The 14,797-nt window shown below is 45.8% G+C and overlaps 3 protein-coding genes across 6 annotated transcripts; 1 reads left to right on the plus strand and 2 right to left on the minus strand.

Annotated features, from left to right (window-relative positions):
- Positions 1-3,898: 3,898 nt before the first annotated feature.
- Positions 3,899-6,822, minus strand: LOC135595257 (sugar transport protein MST3-like). The gene is made up of 5 exons (XM_065085939.1): positions 6,704-6,822; positions 5,751-6,303; positions 5,342-5,664; positions 4,629-5,258; positions 3,899-4,553 (listed from the first exon to the last, which is right to left on the minus strand). Exons 2-5 carry the CDS (start codon positions 5,887-5,889, stop codon positions 4,041-4,043), a joined length of 1,605 nt encoding a protein of 534 aa, XP_064942011.1. The 5' UTR covers positions 5,890-6,303; positions 6,704-6,822; the 3' UTR covers positions 3,899-4,040.
- On the minus strand, positions 6,479-11,288 carry LOC104000006 (uncharacterized). Of its 4 annotated transcripts, XM_065085940.1 has the most exons (13): positions 11,014-11,199; positions 10,779-10,892; positions 9,843-9,953; positions 9,690-9,752; positions 9,459-9,572; positions 9,213-9,362; positions 9,043-9,120; positions 8,756-8,977; positions 8,601-8,687; positions 8,081-8,200; positions 7,307-7,399; positions 6,948-7,073; positions 6,479-6,832 (listed from the first exon to the last, which is right to left on the minus strand). In XM_065085940.1, exons 1-12 carry the CDS (start codon positions 11,197-11,199, stop codon positions 7,014-7,016), a joined length of 1,398 nt encoding a protein of 465 aa, XP_064942012.1. In that variant the 3' UTR covers positions 6,479-6,832; positions 6,948-7,013. The 4 variants fall into 4 exon arrangements, with proteins under 4 accessions (XP_064942012.1, XP_064942013.1, XP_018675480.2 ...); XM_065085941.1 differs by lacking the exon at positions 10,779-10,892 and having other exon boundaries at positions 11,014-11,288; XM_018819935.2 differs by lacking the exons at positions 6,479-6,832; positions 6,948-7,073; positions 7,307-7,399 and adding an exon at positions 7,457-7,859 and having other exon boundaries at positions 11,014-11,288.
- A 56-nt stretch (positions 11,289-11,344) lies between these two features.
- Positions 11,345-14,237, plus strand: LOC135595256 (pentatricopeptide repeat-containing protein At1g03540-like). Its single transcript, XM_065085938.1, has one exon. It carries the CDS (start codon positions 11,490-11,492, stop codon positions 13,404-13,406), a length of 1,917 nt encoding a protein of 638 aa, XP_064942010.1. The 5' UTR covers positions 11,345-11,489; the 3' UTR covers positions 13,407-14,237.
- Positions 14,238-14,797: the final 560 nt, after the last annotated feature.

Raw genomic sequence — 14,797 nt, forward strand, 5'->3', positions numbered from 1 at the left:
AGGTCGTGAGGCATAAAGCCCATAACTCTTCGGGATACAGCATAGTCCCACCTCGAGGGCATCCACGGTCAGCCTAAATCTGTGGGGAAACGGATCATATGGTCGCTGACCAGGTCGTGAGGCATAAAGCCCATAACTCTTCGGGATACAGTAGCGATCCTGAATCAGACCCAAGAGTTCCTCGGTCACCACTGAGTCTACATCATGCCACGACTTAATTGTTTCAAGGGCGGCAGAGACCTTCGTGACCTCCAAGGGTATGCCACCCGAAGATGAACTAATAACCTCTACCCCCGGGCTCCTAGAGGACGACTCATGTGCCCCGGCAATCGACCGACTTGAAGAAGAGGACGAAGAGGAAGACAGAGACATCCCAACCTCGAGATTAAGAGGAAGGAGCCGAGGCGTGGAACAAGAGGCTGGGCAACACTGTGACAACTACTCCGGGAGGAACTTATAAAGGGGGGAGCGAGTCCACCATGAAGCGACGTTTGGGCTTCCCGAGGGAAGAGAGGATCGCAGCATTTAAAACCTATCATAACTCCCTAAATCCCCCCAGATTCCCCAGTCTCGAAGCTCCCGCCAAAAGCCGCTCATGACGGGAAATCTCTCGCCAGAAGCCGCTCGTGATGAGAACGTTCTCACCAAAACTTGTGTCACCCCGCTCGAACATGAGCACTCGGGTACGCATGCACACCACCGTACATGCGTTTTGGCACGTCGCCTAGCGGCCATGCCGACAAGTAACTCGTCAGTCCAAAACCTGAGCCCGAGTTCAGTTCTTCGGCCAGCAGGTTCAGTCTTTGCCCGAGTCGCATAGCTCAGTCTCCCGACCAACGACTCGCCAGTCCAAACCTGAGCCCAAATTCAGTTCCTCGGCCAGTAGGTTCAGTCTCTGCCCGAGTCGCATAGCTCGGTCCCCCGACCAATGACTCGTCAGTCCAAACCTGAGCTCGAGTTCAGTTCCTCGGCCAACAGGTTCAATCTCTGCCCGAGTTATGCAGCTCGGTCCCCCAACCAACAACTCGTCAGTCCAAACCTGAGCCCGAGTTCAGGTCCTCGGCTAACAGGTTCAGCCTCTGCCCGAGTCGCACAGCTCGATCCCCCGACCAGTGACTCGTCAGTCAAAACCTGAGCGTGAGTTCAGTTCCTTAGCCAGTAGGTTTAGTCTCTGCCCGAGTCGCACAGCTCGGTCCCCCGACCAGTGATTCGTCAGTCAAAACCTGAGCGTGAGTTCAGTTCCTTGGCCAGTAGGTTTAGTCTCTGCCCGAGTCGCACAGCTTAGTCCCCCGACCAGCGACTCGTCAGTCCAAACCTAAGCCCAAATTCAATTCCTCGGCCAGCAGGTTCAGTCTCTGCTCAAGTCGCACAGCTCGATCCCCTGACCAACGGCTCATTAGTCTAAACTTGAGCCCGAGTTCAATTCCTCAGCCAGCAGGTTCAGTCTCTACCCGAGTCGCATAGCTCGGTCCCCCGACCAGTAACTCGTCAGTCCAAACCTGAGCCCGAGTTCAGTTCCTCGGCCAGTAGGTTCAGTCTCTGCCCGAGTCGCACAGCTCAGTCCCCCTACCAATGACTTGTCAGTCCAAACCTGAGCCCGAGTTCAGTTCCTCGGCCAGTAGGTTCAGTCTTTGCCCGAGTTGCGCAGCTTGATCCCCCGACCAGCGACTCGTTAGTCCAAACCTAAGCTCGAGTTTAGTTCCTTGGCCAGTAGATTTAGTCTTTGCCTGAGTCACGTAGCTCAGTCCCCCGACCAATGACTCGTCAGTCCAAACCTGAGCCCAAGTTTAGTTCCTCGGCTAGTAGGTTCAGTCTATGCTCGAGTTGCACAACTCGGTCCCTCGACCAACGACTCGTTAGTCTAAACCTGAGCCCGAGTTCAATTCCTCAACCAGCAGGTTCAGTCTCTGCCCGAGTCGCACAACTTGGTCCCTTGACTAGAGACTCGTCAATCCAAACCTGAGCCCGAGTTCAGTTCCTCGGCCAGCAGGTTTAGTCTCTGCCCGAGTCGAGTAGCTCGATCCCCCGACTAACGACTCGTCAGTCCAAACCTGAGCCCAAGTTTAGTTCCTCGGCCAGCAGGTTCAATCTTTGCCCGAGTCGTACAGCTTGATCTCTCAACCAGCGACTCGTCAGTCCAAACCTTAGCCCGAATCAGTTCCTCGGCCAACAGGTTCAGTCTATGCCCGAGTCGCATAGCTTGGTCCGCCGACCAGTGACTCGTCAGTCCAAACCTGAGCCCGAGTTTAGTTCCTCGGCTAGCAGGTTCAGTCTTTGCCCGAGTCGCACAACTCGGTCCCCCGACCAGCGACCCGTCAGTCCAAACTTGACCTTGAGTTCAGTGACTCGGCCAGAAGGTTCAGTCTCTACCCGAATCGCACAACTCGGTCCCCCGACCAGCGACTTGTTACTCCAAACCCGAGCTCGAGTTCTGTTCCTCGGCCAGCAGGTTCAGTCTTTGCCCGAGTCGCACAGCTTGGTCTCCCGACCAGCGACTTGTCAGTCTGACCCTTCCTGAACTGAGCCGCTCAGCCAACAGGTTCAATCCTCCCCGAAGCATGAAACATGGCTTGCCAAGCAGCCTCGCGACAAACCAGCCCAACTACCCCTCACCAGCAATCAGTCCACACGCATCACTCCTACAAGCCAAGCGCACCCCTCGCCCTCTTGCAGGACCCCGTGGCATGCTTCGGTGGGTAGGAGAAGTGATGAGGAATATTTGGGTCTCAGCCACGTCGCAACCGACATGCACCACGCCCTCGCCAAGTCAGCACAAGGAATACTTCCACATGCCAAACAGGATCCGTACCAAGGCACTCCTCAGCACATCCCATCCCAGAAAGCTCGGGATGGCGTCGTATGGCATCATTCCGTGCATTCCGGTATGGCGGTCGTACGAAGGTATCACCTCGCCCCTCGGTGATCGACTGCTGCGCCAAACTTGCGTACGGTCGACCCTCGTACAATAGTATAAAAACACCTGAGCGGATATGGCCAAGAGAAGGAGAAAAAAGAGAGAGGATGAAGCACTAACTTAATCGTCGAGAGGCCAAAGTCGGGGACCACCCAACAATGGCCTTCTGTGCAGGAGTACGGTCATCCCTGGAAGTGCGACCCCCGAGGAGAGAGACGCCCTCCCGAAGACGATATCGGCATCTAGACCGAGAGGCGCCCCCCTTAGACGGACGTGGCATCCCGACCCGTGGGTGTGATCAGTCTCAGATTCTCGTTCGACCGATCATAGACTCCCTACATCGACCCAAGGACCTGACTCACCAGCCACGGTGATGCATTTGTTCACCAACACAGTGTATTGGCAGGATTCTAAAGCAGCAAGCTCCAATACGTCCACCGGAGAGCTGTGATCTTATACCACTTGAAATAAATTATTTATTGATTTATCCAAGGAGGTCTATTATTAGCTCCAAGAGAATTCACGTACGAGATGAGATGGAGACAGAGATGAACTAAAGAACAATTTAACGTAACAAAATACTTAAATCAACCTTTATGCAATTGAGAAATTTTAGAGAGATGTATACGTGATAGTGGTGGCAAGAAAGGGTAACAATGATGAAGACATGTGGGAGAGATCAAAGTTTCTCTTCCTCATTTATCCTTTATCAAAAAAAAAATTAAGTACCCTTAAATTTTACATAATAAATAAAAAAACTTAATTTTTTTTTAAATTTATGTGAAAGAATATATATATATATATATATATATATATATATATATATATATATATATATATATATATATATATATATATATATATATATATGAAAGGGATTTTGAGCTGTAGTTTATATTAAATTCTCATATAATGAATGATTTGAGTTTTTCTTAGTATTCATTTTTGAAAATTTATATTTTACTGTGTTTCTCAGTCTCCCACAAACAATGGAATGGAAATCATGGAGAAATGGGAGAGGGCCAAACACATAATTTTTGCTGTACCTCAACGAGTAATCAAACGTATATAAAAAATTGGAACATGTACAATTTCCCATAATTTACCGACTTCACTACCCTCTCTCTCATACTCTATTCCGACTAAACACCTTTGCTGCTACTTGTACTCTACTGTAACACCCCCGTGGCCTCCCCAAGTTCCCCGTCTCCGTGTTCTCCTCATCCTTGATGAACCTGCTCCAGAACCAGTGCTCCTTCCACAGCAGGCTCATCTCTTCGATGGGAATGTTCTTGGTCTCCGGCAGGAACAGCGCTACGAAGACGGTCATGACCACCACCCACCCCGCGAAGAAGAAGAAGAGCCCATACTTCATGTGGCAGAGTGCGGTGAGGAAGATCTGTGCGATCAAGAACGTGAAGAACATGTTGACGGACACGGCGATGCACTGCCCCACCGACCGGATCTCCAGGGATAAGATCTCACTGGGGATCAGCCACCCCAGCGGCCCCCATGACCATGCAAAGGCCGCTATGTAGACGCAGATGAAGAACAAGACGCAGCTGGCGTACGCCCTGGAGATATCTGTCGCTTCCCCCGTTGATCCGAACTTGAGCGTGATCAGAGTCCCCACGATCAGCTACAGCGCAAGCGAAGATAGCAGCAATGAGATCCGAAGCGTTTGATCATGGGATTGTGGTGGTCGGTTGAATACCTGAGATATCAGCATCTGAACTCCGCCGTGCAAGAGGAGCCCCCTGCGACCGACCTTGTCGACGGTGATGATGGAGATCAAGGTGGCAACGACGTTGACGGTGCCGATGATGACTGTTGACACGAGGGAGGTCTGACCGCTGAAACCCACGGCCTTATAGATCAGGGGGGCGTAGAACATGATGATGTTAATGCCCGTCAATTGCTGGAAGAAAGGGATGAGGATGGCCATGGCGAGCTGGGGGCGGTACTTCCGCTCCATTATGACGGACCAGGGGTCCCTGATTTCCTTGCACCTCTTGTTGGCCGCCACGAGGTCGCTAAACTCCAGGCTGATGTCGTCGACGCCGCGGATCAGGCGCAGCGTGGCCTCGGCTTCCTCGGTGTGGCCGCGCTCGATGAGGGAGTTGGGCGTCTCGGGGAGGACCAGCGAGCCGACGGCGATGATGGCGGCCGGGACGCAGGCGAACGCCAGGCTGACTCGCCACCCCCACGCCCCCTCTATCTTGTTGGTGAAGTAGTTGATGATGTTGGCGATGAGGATGCCGATGGTGACCATGAGCTGGAACATGATGTTCAGCATTCCGCGGAGCCGTGGAGGTGCGATCTCGGAGAGATAGATCGGCACCGACTGCAAATGGAAACCAAGAAAAAGGGTAAATCTCTCATCACGTGATTTGCCGCGCAGATTCGGATTACATGATCTCATTTCACCTGGATCGCATATCCCACACCCACGCCGAGGAGGAAGCGGCCGAGGATGAGCATGAACAGGTTGTCGGCCGTGGCGTTGATTCCTGCACCGAGAATGAAGGCCATCCCTCCCCGGAACATGGACCACTTCCGCCCAAAGAAATCCGTCACCAAGGACGCAACGAAGGAGGTGAGGAGCGCCGCCACATACAGCGAAGAAGTGAAGGCGGTCAGGAGCTGGCTATCGAACTTGCAGTAGATGCCGGTGCTCCGATCCTGCTTCTCCTTCTTATACACCGACGGGAAGAACGTCAACAAGAACGAATCCATCGATGTCACCCCTCCTGCCGATCCGAAAGCCAAGAAAAACAATGAGACGGCGATCGTTGGGAAATCAGGGATTTACTATCGTATGACCATGAAAGATTACCGGAGACCCCGACGTCGTAGCCGAAAATGAGGCCTCCCGAGGAGGCCACGACGCAGGTGAGGAAGACGTAGAGGGTCATCCGCGCAGGGTACCCCTTTCCTCTGCCGCCGTCTGTTCTAACCATGGCGCCTCCTGCCATTTTGGACGAGATCAAGCCGAAGAATCCACAGGAAGGAGAATGGCAAAGGAGACGAGATCTTGAGGGGTATAAAGAGAGGATTAATGGAGATGGTGATCGCCATGAATCCCCTTCACAGAGGCAACGGAACGCAATTGTTCGGAGGCCCGGGAGCTGGATATCTAACTTTAGACTCCGATCGGTGGATTAGGTATCAGTTATCGGTTTGCTCGGTGTGCAAATCTTATCTTACTCGCTTCGGCGCCTCTGTTGCCTGAGGAGATAAAAAGTGTCCACCGTAGGTACTCATCTTAATCCCATCAGGTACGCTAATCCATCTCCTAATGTTAGCTTATTGTCGTAATCTTCTCCTTGGTTTCCTTCGATTAGGAGTAGCGTTTGACGACCGTACTAATGCACCATCCAGCAACATATCTGCATTCAAGAAAGTCAGGTGCCAACAAGAAAGTTGATACATTCAGAATCCCCATTAGATTTCAGTGATCTACACAACTGAAAGTGTATTGATGATGAAAATTTAAGAAGGAGAATATAACAATTAAGAGAAATTTTTAAATAAAAAATTTGCTTAAAACTTTTAGATAAGTAATATTGATAAACCGTCTAAGTCTTTATCAAATAATTTTTTTATAAAAAAAAATTGATCCCAAGAACCTAAGCTTGTCCTTTACGGAAAAAATAAAAATAAAAAAACATATCATAGGGTGATGAACAATATTTGGGAACAAAACCCAATTCATTAGACTTAAGCCTTCTCAACCGAAAGATATGAATACGAAAATACCATTCCTCGATCAGGGTCATATTAACTAACATCTAAGACATGTCTGATGGCAGCAAAATCTTTCAGTTCTTCCAAGTAAAACAACCCCTTTTCCCCCGAGTAAAAAATGCTTGGACAATAATTGCTTTATTAGTCAGTCAACTAGAGTTAACGAGCTTCCTGGAATGAAAGACAGAAATACTGGTTATCAAAGATTAATTACTTTACTTCTCTTTTTGCACAACGAGAAATGCAGCATATTTTGCACATAAGACTAGTTTCGTGAACATAATACCTTCACGAAGCGCTTGTGGAATGCCCCGTCACCGACTTGAAAGATCAACTTGTTCCAATGCCACCATTATATTACCCTTAGAACTTCTCCCAGAGCAAGTGCCCAGTGAGTCCAGTGAGTCCCTCCCTGTGCATGATGATCCAAGAAGAATGAAGTTACAGAATCTAGATTTAGATGGAATTAGTATACAATCGTCAATATTGCCTCCCAAAATGGCATCAAAGTACATTTTGACTTTGGTATTTCCAACACTATCTGATTATTTCATATATACTTAAACAGAAACATACTACTTTATTACAAAACCACTTCCACAGAAGAAAAACAACAGATGAAAGCATGCTGACATCAGAGCCTACCTGACAGAAAACTGCAAATGGCTCCCTAAGTGGTCCATCACATGACAGCTCACTTGTACTTCCATCTATAAATGTTCCATCAGCAAAAATTACCTGTTTTACAATGTACTAGAAACTTGTTGAACTTGTTCTTATTTTGCAAATTAAATATCTAAATATGCTGATGCCACATGCAGTTCTTAAGCAACTGAAGACATGCCATACAGGAAATGGCTAAGCTAAACAATCTGGCACTAAGGAGAAGCAGTTGCCTAAAGACTTGCAGTTAATCCATGTATCTAACAGAAAGTGACAATGATGAAAATGTCATCATATTATAATTATACAATCGTGAAGGTGACTTGATATGCCTGAAATTAATGAATATAAAATTTTTTAGATCTTTGCTCATTGCATAAACCAACCAAATGAAGGTAGTTTGCTAAGGGACAAGTTATCTTTGTACCGATCAATCAACAAAATATATCAAGCATTATTGGACACAATCAAAGAAAGCTACTTTACAGTTAGTTATACATGAGCAGCTCCTTGAACCAGTATAAAGCAGGAAAATCTGAGAAAGGTAAACTTCAGAACACATAAAAGTGCAACTTCAGGGGCATCCAATGACATCAAAAACATTTCTATAAACTTAGAACTATATCATAGCTTTTTTATAAATCTACCCATCAATATTAGGTCAACATGCAGATGTCACAGAAAGCAACCTTATCACCTGAAGGACCACTTAACTAATCAAAGTTAGACGTGTAAAAGAGCTAATAAGATTTAGACCTCTGATGCATATCCAGGAGTAACACCAGCAATTGGCTTTATATAAGATCCTATAGGACAACTTCTTTGCACAGCTTCACAGAAAGATATCAGACGCTCTCGCCCTCCAAGCTGTACCGCCTGTTGAAAAAGAACAAAAAAAGAGAAGATGACTCATTTTTGTCCATTGTGAACCCCACAAGATCATGACAATTAAATACCACATTGTTTTTACTGTTTTGGTACTTTGGACAATTAAATAACTTGCAATATATATGTGACAATTAACATATTTGCAAGAGTCAACAGAATCCTGCTACTAAGTTTGGAACCACAACATATCCAAATGCACATAATAAAAAAGAAAATGGCATATAGTGGGTCAGATTGACAATTGCATAAGTGAATTAATGTGTCATAATATGTACTACTTATTATGCTGTGTTTAACTAACCCATCTCTATGTCTCTGATAAGTCCAACATGCACTTGAATGAGAAAAAATTACAAAAGAAATCAAATGCATGTACATTAATTTAAACCTGCACAGTATCATGGCGAGGTGCTCGCGGAAGTGGTTGGACCTTATAGCCTTTCACTGACATAACCTCTGCAATGAGTAAACCCCCCTAATAACAAAAATTTGAAAGGAGTTAGTTAGAAGACAAAAAAGACCGAGCCACATATTTTCACACACCTTTATTGCTTCTCCAACCATTTGGGGTGAAAGAAACAAGCCCTGGAAAAGTGCTCGCCTAACATCACCAGTCATGGATCCACAATCTACCCCAAGACCAGGTGCAGAGAGACGGGCTGCTGCAGCCTCGACCCATGTTCTTTTCCCCGCAACATACCCACCACAAGGTGCAATTGTTCCACCAGGATTCTTTATCAAGCTCCCAGCAATTAAATCAGCTCCCTACCAAACATCATGTCAATAAAGTGATGCAGAGTCTTCTGTCATAAAAGATAGCTTTCACGTACCACCATAGGAGGCTCATATGTTTCCACAAATTCACCATAGCAGTTATCCACCATGACCATGCAATCTGGTTTCTGCATCTGCAGAATTTCACAAAACAACAGTTTACCAGTAACTAACACCAAATGCACATATAGCAGGGATGTCTGATTAAACACATCCAAGAGTATGCCTTTATCACTCTAATAGCTCTTTCAATATCTGCTATGCTCAAGCTTCGGCGCCAAGAATAGCCGCATGACCTCTGTATTAAGGCACATTTAGTGTGGGGTCTCACAGCAAAAGAAAGAGCATCCCAGTCGAGGCCCCCATCTTCTGCAAGCTAAAACATGTTTGTTAGGAGAAGAAAATACACAAAGAAAGGAATTTAATATTTCTCATCATGTTTAACGAAATGCCTTAGAGAAAGAAATTCTACTGGAACTTCATGGTATGTCACTCCAAAATCTTTCAGAGATCCAGTGATAGATGATTCTCTAATCCCAATTACTTCCTCTAAGGTGTCATAAGGAGTTCCAGCAACTGCTAAAAGCTGGTAATAACAAGGTGTCATCAGCCTTTATATCTTAGAACAAACCGAACCAAAGATAATAAGTAGATTCAACTCGAATCCAGAGTTAAAAGCCATAACAAGCAACAAAAAGTTCACCTCATTCCCAGGCCTCAGAAAAGCAAACAAAGCACAAGCAATAGCATGTGTGCCAGAGAAAAACTGCACAGAGGGAGGGAAAAAAAAAAAAGAGTTTCAACTTTCAAGTACGTAACTAAATCAAAAGAATGAACTGAACAAGTCATTATAAACCTGAGAACGAACTATTGCTGATTCTGCCCCAACAATTTCAGCAAAAACAGAGTCAAGTGCTTCACGGCCCCCACCATCATCATGACCATAGCCAGTGCATCCATTGAAATGCTGGTACAGAACAGTTAGTATGTTGTGAAGCAAAATTTTCACTAGTGTCAGAAACTTTTGCAATAGTGAAGTGAATATAGGAGTCTCGTAACCATACAAATAATTCAAAAAACCAAATTTGTATGATGGACTGTAAACAATGGATACAAAGGCTTCAATCTGAATAAGTCACAGTTTGCTGCTTAATTCTCGGTTTATAACTTCAAACTCATTTTAATATGATAGAGTCACCAAGGACATCTGGTAAAAATAATTCCCTATATCACTCCAAACTTGAACTCAAGCCATATTCTTAAAACTCACATAAAAATTGCAAATTGTTATATTATTTTTCACGTGGAAAATTTTAAAATTTTGTCAATTCTTGATCAAGATGATATGATGACTGTCGCGTTCTCTCTCGCACATATTTGTCGCCTAGGAAAAGGCAACACTTTTAGGCAAAGGACCAAAAGAAAGCCAACAGATTTGAAAAAAAAATTAGTCCATTTGAATAATGCCATGCCAGAGAAAAGTGTTATAATATGCTCTCAGTATTTATCTAACAAAGCGTAATACAAATGCAGTAGTGAAAACAGTAAACAAGAATAGGAAGAATACAATTAAAGTGCATAACATATACGAGACTTCCAAATTTTCATGAGAGAATTGAATGCTCTTGATACGTATATATATGAACATAGCAATTAAGGAGCCCCTGAATAAGCATTTGCAGAACCAGACATCAATTTCCTACTTTCGATGACTTACAGATACACATTAAGCAGCAAATAAGTGACAAATATTTATCAGAACACAACGAGCTTCGGAAAGAGATGGCTTTACATGAGATCCAACTCCAGCGTTCTGAAAAGCTTTCAGAACCCGCATAGAGTTGTGCGCCACCAAATTGTCGACCTCTCTGAACTCGGAATACAAGGATTCCACTGCTTCAGCCACCTAAACGCCCAAAAAAGGAACCCGATTTAGGGTTCCAGTTGAGGTTGGTGTTTCAAGATTACAAAGAAGGCAAATGCAGCATTCATCACACTGAACCGAGGAGGAGAAAGGAAGGACTCACCTCAGGGACGAAGGGTTGCGGAGGGTAAGCAGAAGTAGCGCAGGGCAAGGGGGCGCGTGGCGCGGTATCAACCGCGCGGGCGAAGCACACGGCAGGCGGCAATCTTCGAGGCAGCGGCGACCGCGCAGGGCAGGCCACGACAGTGAAAGCGGCGGACGAGGAGGAGGAGAACAAGGATAAGGCCATGGTTTGGCTCCCAGAGTCGGGAATTGGTCGAGCGAGACGGCTTCGGTCTGCGCTCGGAGACTTTAGTGGAAGACGCACTTAACTCTTCATTTTATTTAAAGCATGAGACTAATCCTTATTATATATTTCAAAGAGTAACTCATTAACTCCCCTCCTAAAGCATGAGACTAATCCTCGTCATATGTGTTCAATAGAGCCCAAGAACCCTAATTAGTGTTGTCATAACCCAAACAATATTCTTTAGGGAGACTCTACATCGCGTGACTGCTCTGCTTGCTTTCAGCATGTAGATGAAGCGACTCTGCAAGGGTTTCTGCTCGTCTGCTCCTCCTCCTTCTCAATCTCAAATCTTCCTCCGCGATTCCGGCGAGAATGGCCGTCGCCACATTTCGAAGCCCCTCCTCTACGCCGCCCGTCTCCAGGCCGCCACCAATTCCGGCTCCTTCTCCTGCGGCCTCCGGCTCCATGCCCACATCATTAAGTCGGGACTCGACTCCGATCGCTTCGTCGGCAACAGCCTCCTATCCCTCTACTTCATGCTGTGCCCCGACTTCTCCGTCACCCGCCACGTGTTTGAGAGTTTGCCCGTAAGGGATGTCATCTCCTGGACCTCCATGGTCTCCGGCTACGTTCGCGCCGGCCGGCCCCTGGAGTCCCTTCTTATGTTCGTCAAGATGTCTACTATCGGCGGCGTCGAGCCGAATGCATTCACCCTGTCCTCTGCGGTGAAGGCAAGTTCCGATCTTGGAGACGTCAGGCTCGGTAGGTGCTTCCATGGGATGGTTATGACGCGTGGTTTCGAAACCAATCATGTGATTGCGAGCGCGCTCGTCTATATGTATGGCAGGAACTCTGCATTGGAAGACGCAAGGCGGATGTTTGACGAATTGCCCGAGCCCGACGCTATCTGTTGGACTTCGATTATCTCCGTGTTGACATGGAACGACGAATTCGCCAAAGCACTGAGCTGTTTCTATTCGATGATTAGGAGGAAGGAACTTGGGATTGTTCCGGATGGATTCACGTTTGGGACAATCATGACTGCATTGGGTAATTTGGGTAGGGCGAGACAGGGCAAGGAAGCACACGCCAAAGTCATCACGAGTGGTCTCTGTGGCAATGTGGTGGTCGAAAGCAGCACCCTTGACATGTATGCGAAATGTGGGTACATGGAAGATTCACGGAAGGTATTCGATCGAATGGCATCTAAGAATGCGGTGTCCTGGTGTGCCTTGCTCGGAGGGTACTGTCAAGGCAAGAACTACAGAGCTGTCCTCAATCTGTTCCGTGTGATGGATAAAGGAGATGATCACTACAGCTTTGGCACGGTTCTTCGGGCTTGTGCAGGTCTTGCAGCCATAAGAGAGGGGAAGGAGCTACATTGCAAGTATCTAAGAATGGGGGGCTGGAGAGACGTAGTTGTGGAATCTGCTCTGATTGATCTCTATGCAAAATGTGGCCTCATAGACTATGCCTATCATCTCTTTACTAAGATCTTCATCAGAAACTTGATAACATGGAACGCAATGATCTGTGGCCTTGCGCAAAATGGTAGAGGTGGGCAAGCCATCGAGGTGTTTGATGAGATGGTCAAGGGAGGGACTAAGCCTGACTGTATCAGTTTTATCGGGGTTCTGTTTGCTTGTAGCCACACAGGTTTGGTCGATGAAGGCAAGAGATACTTCAGATCAATGACTGAAGATTACGGGATCGCAGCGGGGATCGAGCACTATAACTGCATGGTTGATCTCTTGAGCAGGGTTGGTCTACTCAAAGAAGCTGAAGATTTGATAAACAATGCAAAGTACAGAGATGATTCTTCGCTGTGGGCGGCTCTTCTAGGTGCGTGTGCCACCTACTCTAGCCCAGGAGTGGCGGAACGCGTGGCGAAGAAGATGATGGAGTTGGAGCCACAGTACCACTTGAGCTATGTTCTTCTCGCGAATGTCTACAAGACAGTAGGGCGATGGAACGATGCTGTGCAGGTAAGGAAGTTGATGAGAGAAAGGGGTGTGAGGAAAGCCCCTGGAAAAAGCTGGATTGAAGTGAATCGTAGGACTTGTGTTCTGCTTAATAAAGATGGTGTGGATAAGCCTAGCTTTGAAGATTCTGAAGATCAGTTTCCAGGTATTGTGAATTCATTAGAGCCTGCTAATTCTGAAGAAATGGAGCACAATTTGATCCCAGTCTTGCAGCAATCATTATAAATTTGAAGTCACACAATAATTCATAAGAGGAAGAAGGAGAGCAGAGCAATCCAAGCAAATAGAGACATCGATGAAACACACAACATTCATATGAGTTATTTGGAAGGGGATTTCTTCTTGTGGTCTTGAGGACGGGATTTGTTGACTCTTTCTATGTACCGAGCCGCTTTATCGTCGATGTTGGATTTTATCTTCGAAACCGTTCTCGGAGGACGAGAGGCAGCAGCTTTATCCTCCGTTTTCTGGTATTCCACCGGCACCTCCGTTGGAGAAGCAACACCAAGCTTGCCATCTTTGAGGATGGTGACTGGCACTTGGGATATGGTTTCTTCTTGTTGGATGCTATTTATGTTTCTCTGACCCTCACTGACCTGTTTGAACTTGGACAAGGGAACGAGGAAGCTCAAGAGTCTTTGGCAAATGCCAAGAGGCTCAGCTGCATCATTCCTCTTGTCCATATCTTGCACAGGAAACAGAGGAGGAGGAAGTGATGAAAAACTTACTGCCCACCAATGCAAGCGTTCTATTTGAAGTCCGCGAAGAGACAAGGTAGCGTGGAAATAAAGCAGACTACTGTTGCAAGCAACACATAAAAGAGGAAGGATCCGTTCCTTTGTGTTGCAGACACTAGGATTCTCCAGAATCTAGTTTGTGTTTATATATGAATGCTAGATTCATACCAGACAACACAGAGCTACAAGCAAAGAACTTTTTGCATGAAAGATATGGCATAAAATTTATGCTTGTCCCCTCAGTGACAAGGGTATCTTTGTGTAGTTAAACATACATATGGTGATTAGATACACGTGCTTCACAAGTTATTATTCCTCATCTGATTATCTTTTCTCTATTCAAACTATGATACTGCAACCATCTCTACCTTTCCTTTCAGCAGCTTCAGACACTAGAAACAGAGCATTGCCTTAATTCTAAACTACACCAACAGCAATCATAGCATCAGGCTAATGGACTGTGGAGCCATCCATATGTACATATTTGTTCATGATTAATAGGAGATAATCATATTGTGTAACTACTACTAATTTAGCTTATTTATAAAGGATATATAATGAGATCCATGAGTCATTTCATTACATCTCGATTATTTTAAATACTAATGACATTCAAGTAAGACATACTAGAAAGATGAACTGTGCTTAGTCATATAGATTGGCTTTTCCAGCGATATTCTTTTGTTTTCTGTCGTTATTATTCTTGTTTTCTTTCGTCGTTATTATTCTTCATGGTGTTATTCTTTTGTTGCCCTTCGTCGTTATTCTTTGTGTTTCCTTCGACAACGAGTTGCCCTGACAAAAAAAATATATAAATAAAATTTAGTGCCTGTAATAAACTTTCATAAATAATTTTTAATAAATAAATAATTATGAAAT

The sequence above is a fragment of the Musa acuminata genome, chromosome BXJ1-10, assembly GCF_036884655.1.
Source record: "Musa acuminata AAA Group cultivar baxijiao chromosome BXJ1-10, Cavendish_Baxijiao_AAA, whole genome shotgun sequence".
Classification (NCBI taxonomy): domain Eukaryota; kingdom Viridiplantae; phylum Streptophyta; class Magnoliopsida; order Zingiberales; family Musaceae; genus Musa; species Musa acuminata.

What these genes read in the sequence shown, in the direction of transcription:
- LOC135595257 (XM_065085939.1), bottom strand. Translation starts at nt 5,889, where the DNA reads ATGGCAGGAGGCGCCATGGTTAGAACAGACGGCGGCAGAGGAAAGGGG. An exon ending in CTACGACGTCGGGGTCTCCG is followed by an intron (nt 5,665 to 5,750) that starts GTAATCTTTCAT and finishes TCGGATCGGCAG; the next exon opens with GAGGGGTGACATCGATGGAT. An exon ending in TTCAGATGCTGATATCTCAG is followed by an intron (nt 4,554 to 4,628) that starts GTATTCAACCGA and finishes CTTGCGCTGTAG; the next exon opens with CTGATCGTGGGGACTCTGAT.
- LOC104000006 (XM_065085940.1), bottom strand. Translation starts at nt 11,199, where the DNA reads ATGGCCTTATCCTTGTTCTCCTCCTCCTCGTCCGCCGCTTTCACTGTC. An exon ending in CGCAACCCTTCGTCCCTGAG is followed by an intron (nt 10,893 to 11,013) that starts GTGAGTCCTTCC and finishes TTGGGCGTTTAG; the next exon opens with GTGGCTGAAGCAGTGGAATC. An exon ending in TGGTTGGAGAAGCAATAAAG is followed by an intron (nt 8,688 to 8,755) that starts GTGTGTGAAAAT and finishes TTTTGTTATTAG; the next exon opens with GGGGGTTTACTCATTGCAGA.
- LOC135595256 (XM_065085938.1), top strand. Translation starts at nt 11,490, where the DNA reads ATGAAGCGACTCTGCAAGGGTTTCTGCTCGTCTGCTCCTCCTCCTTCT.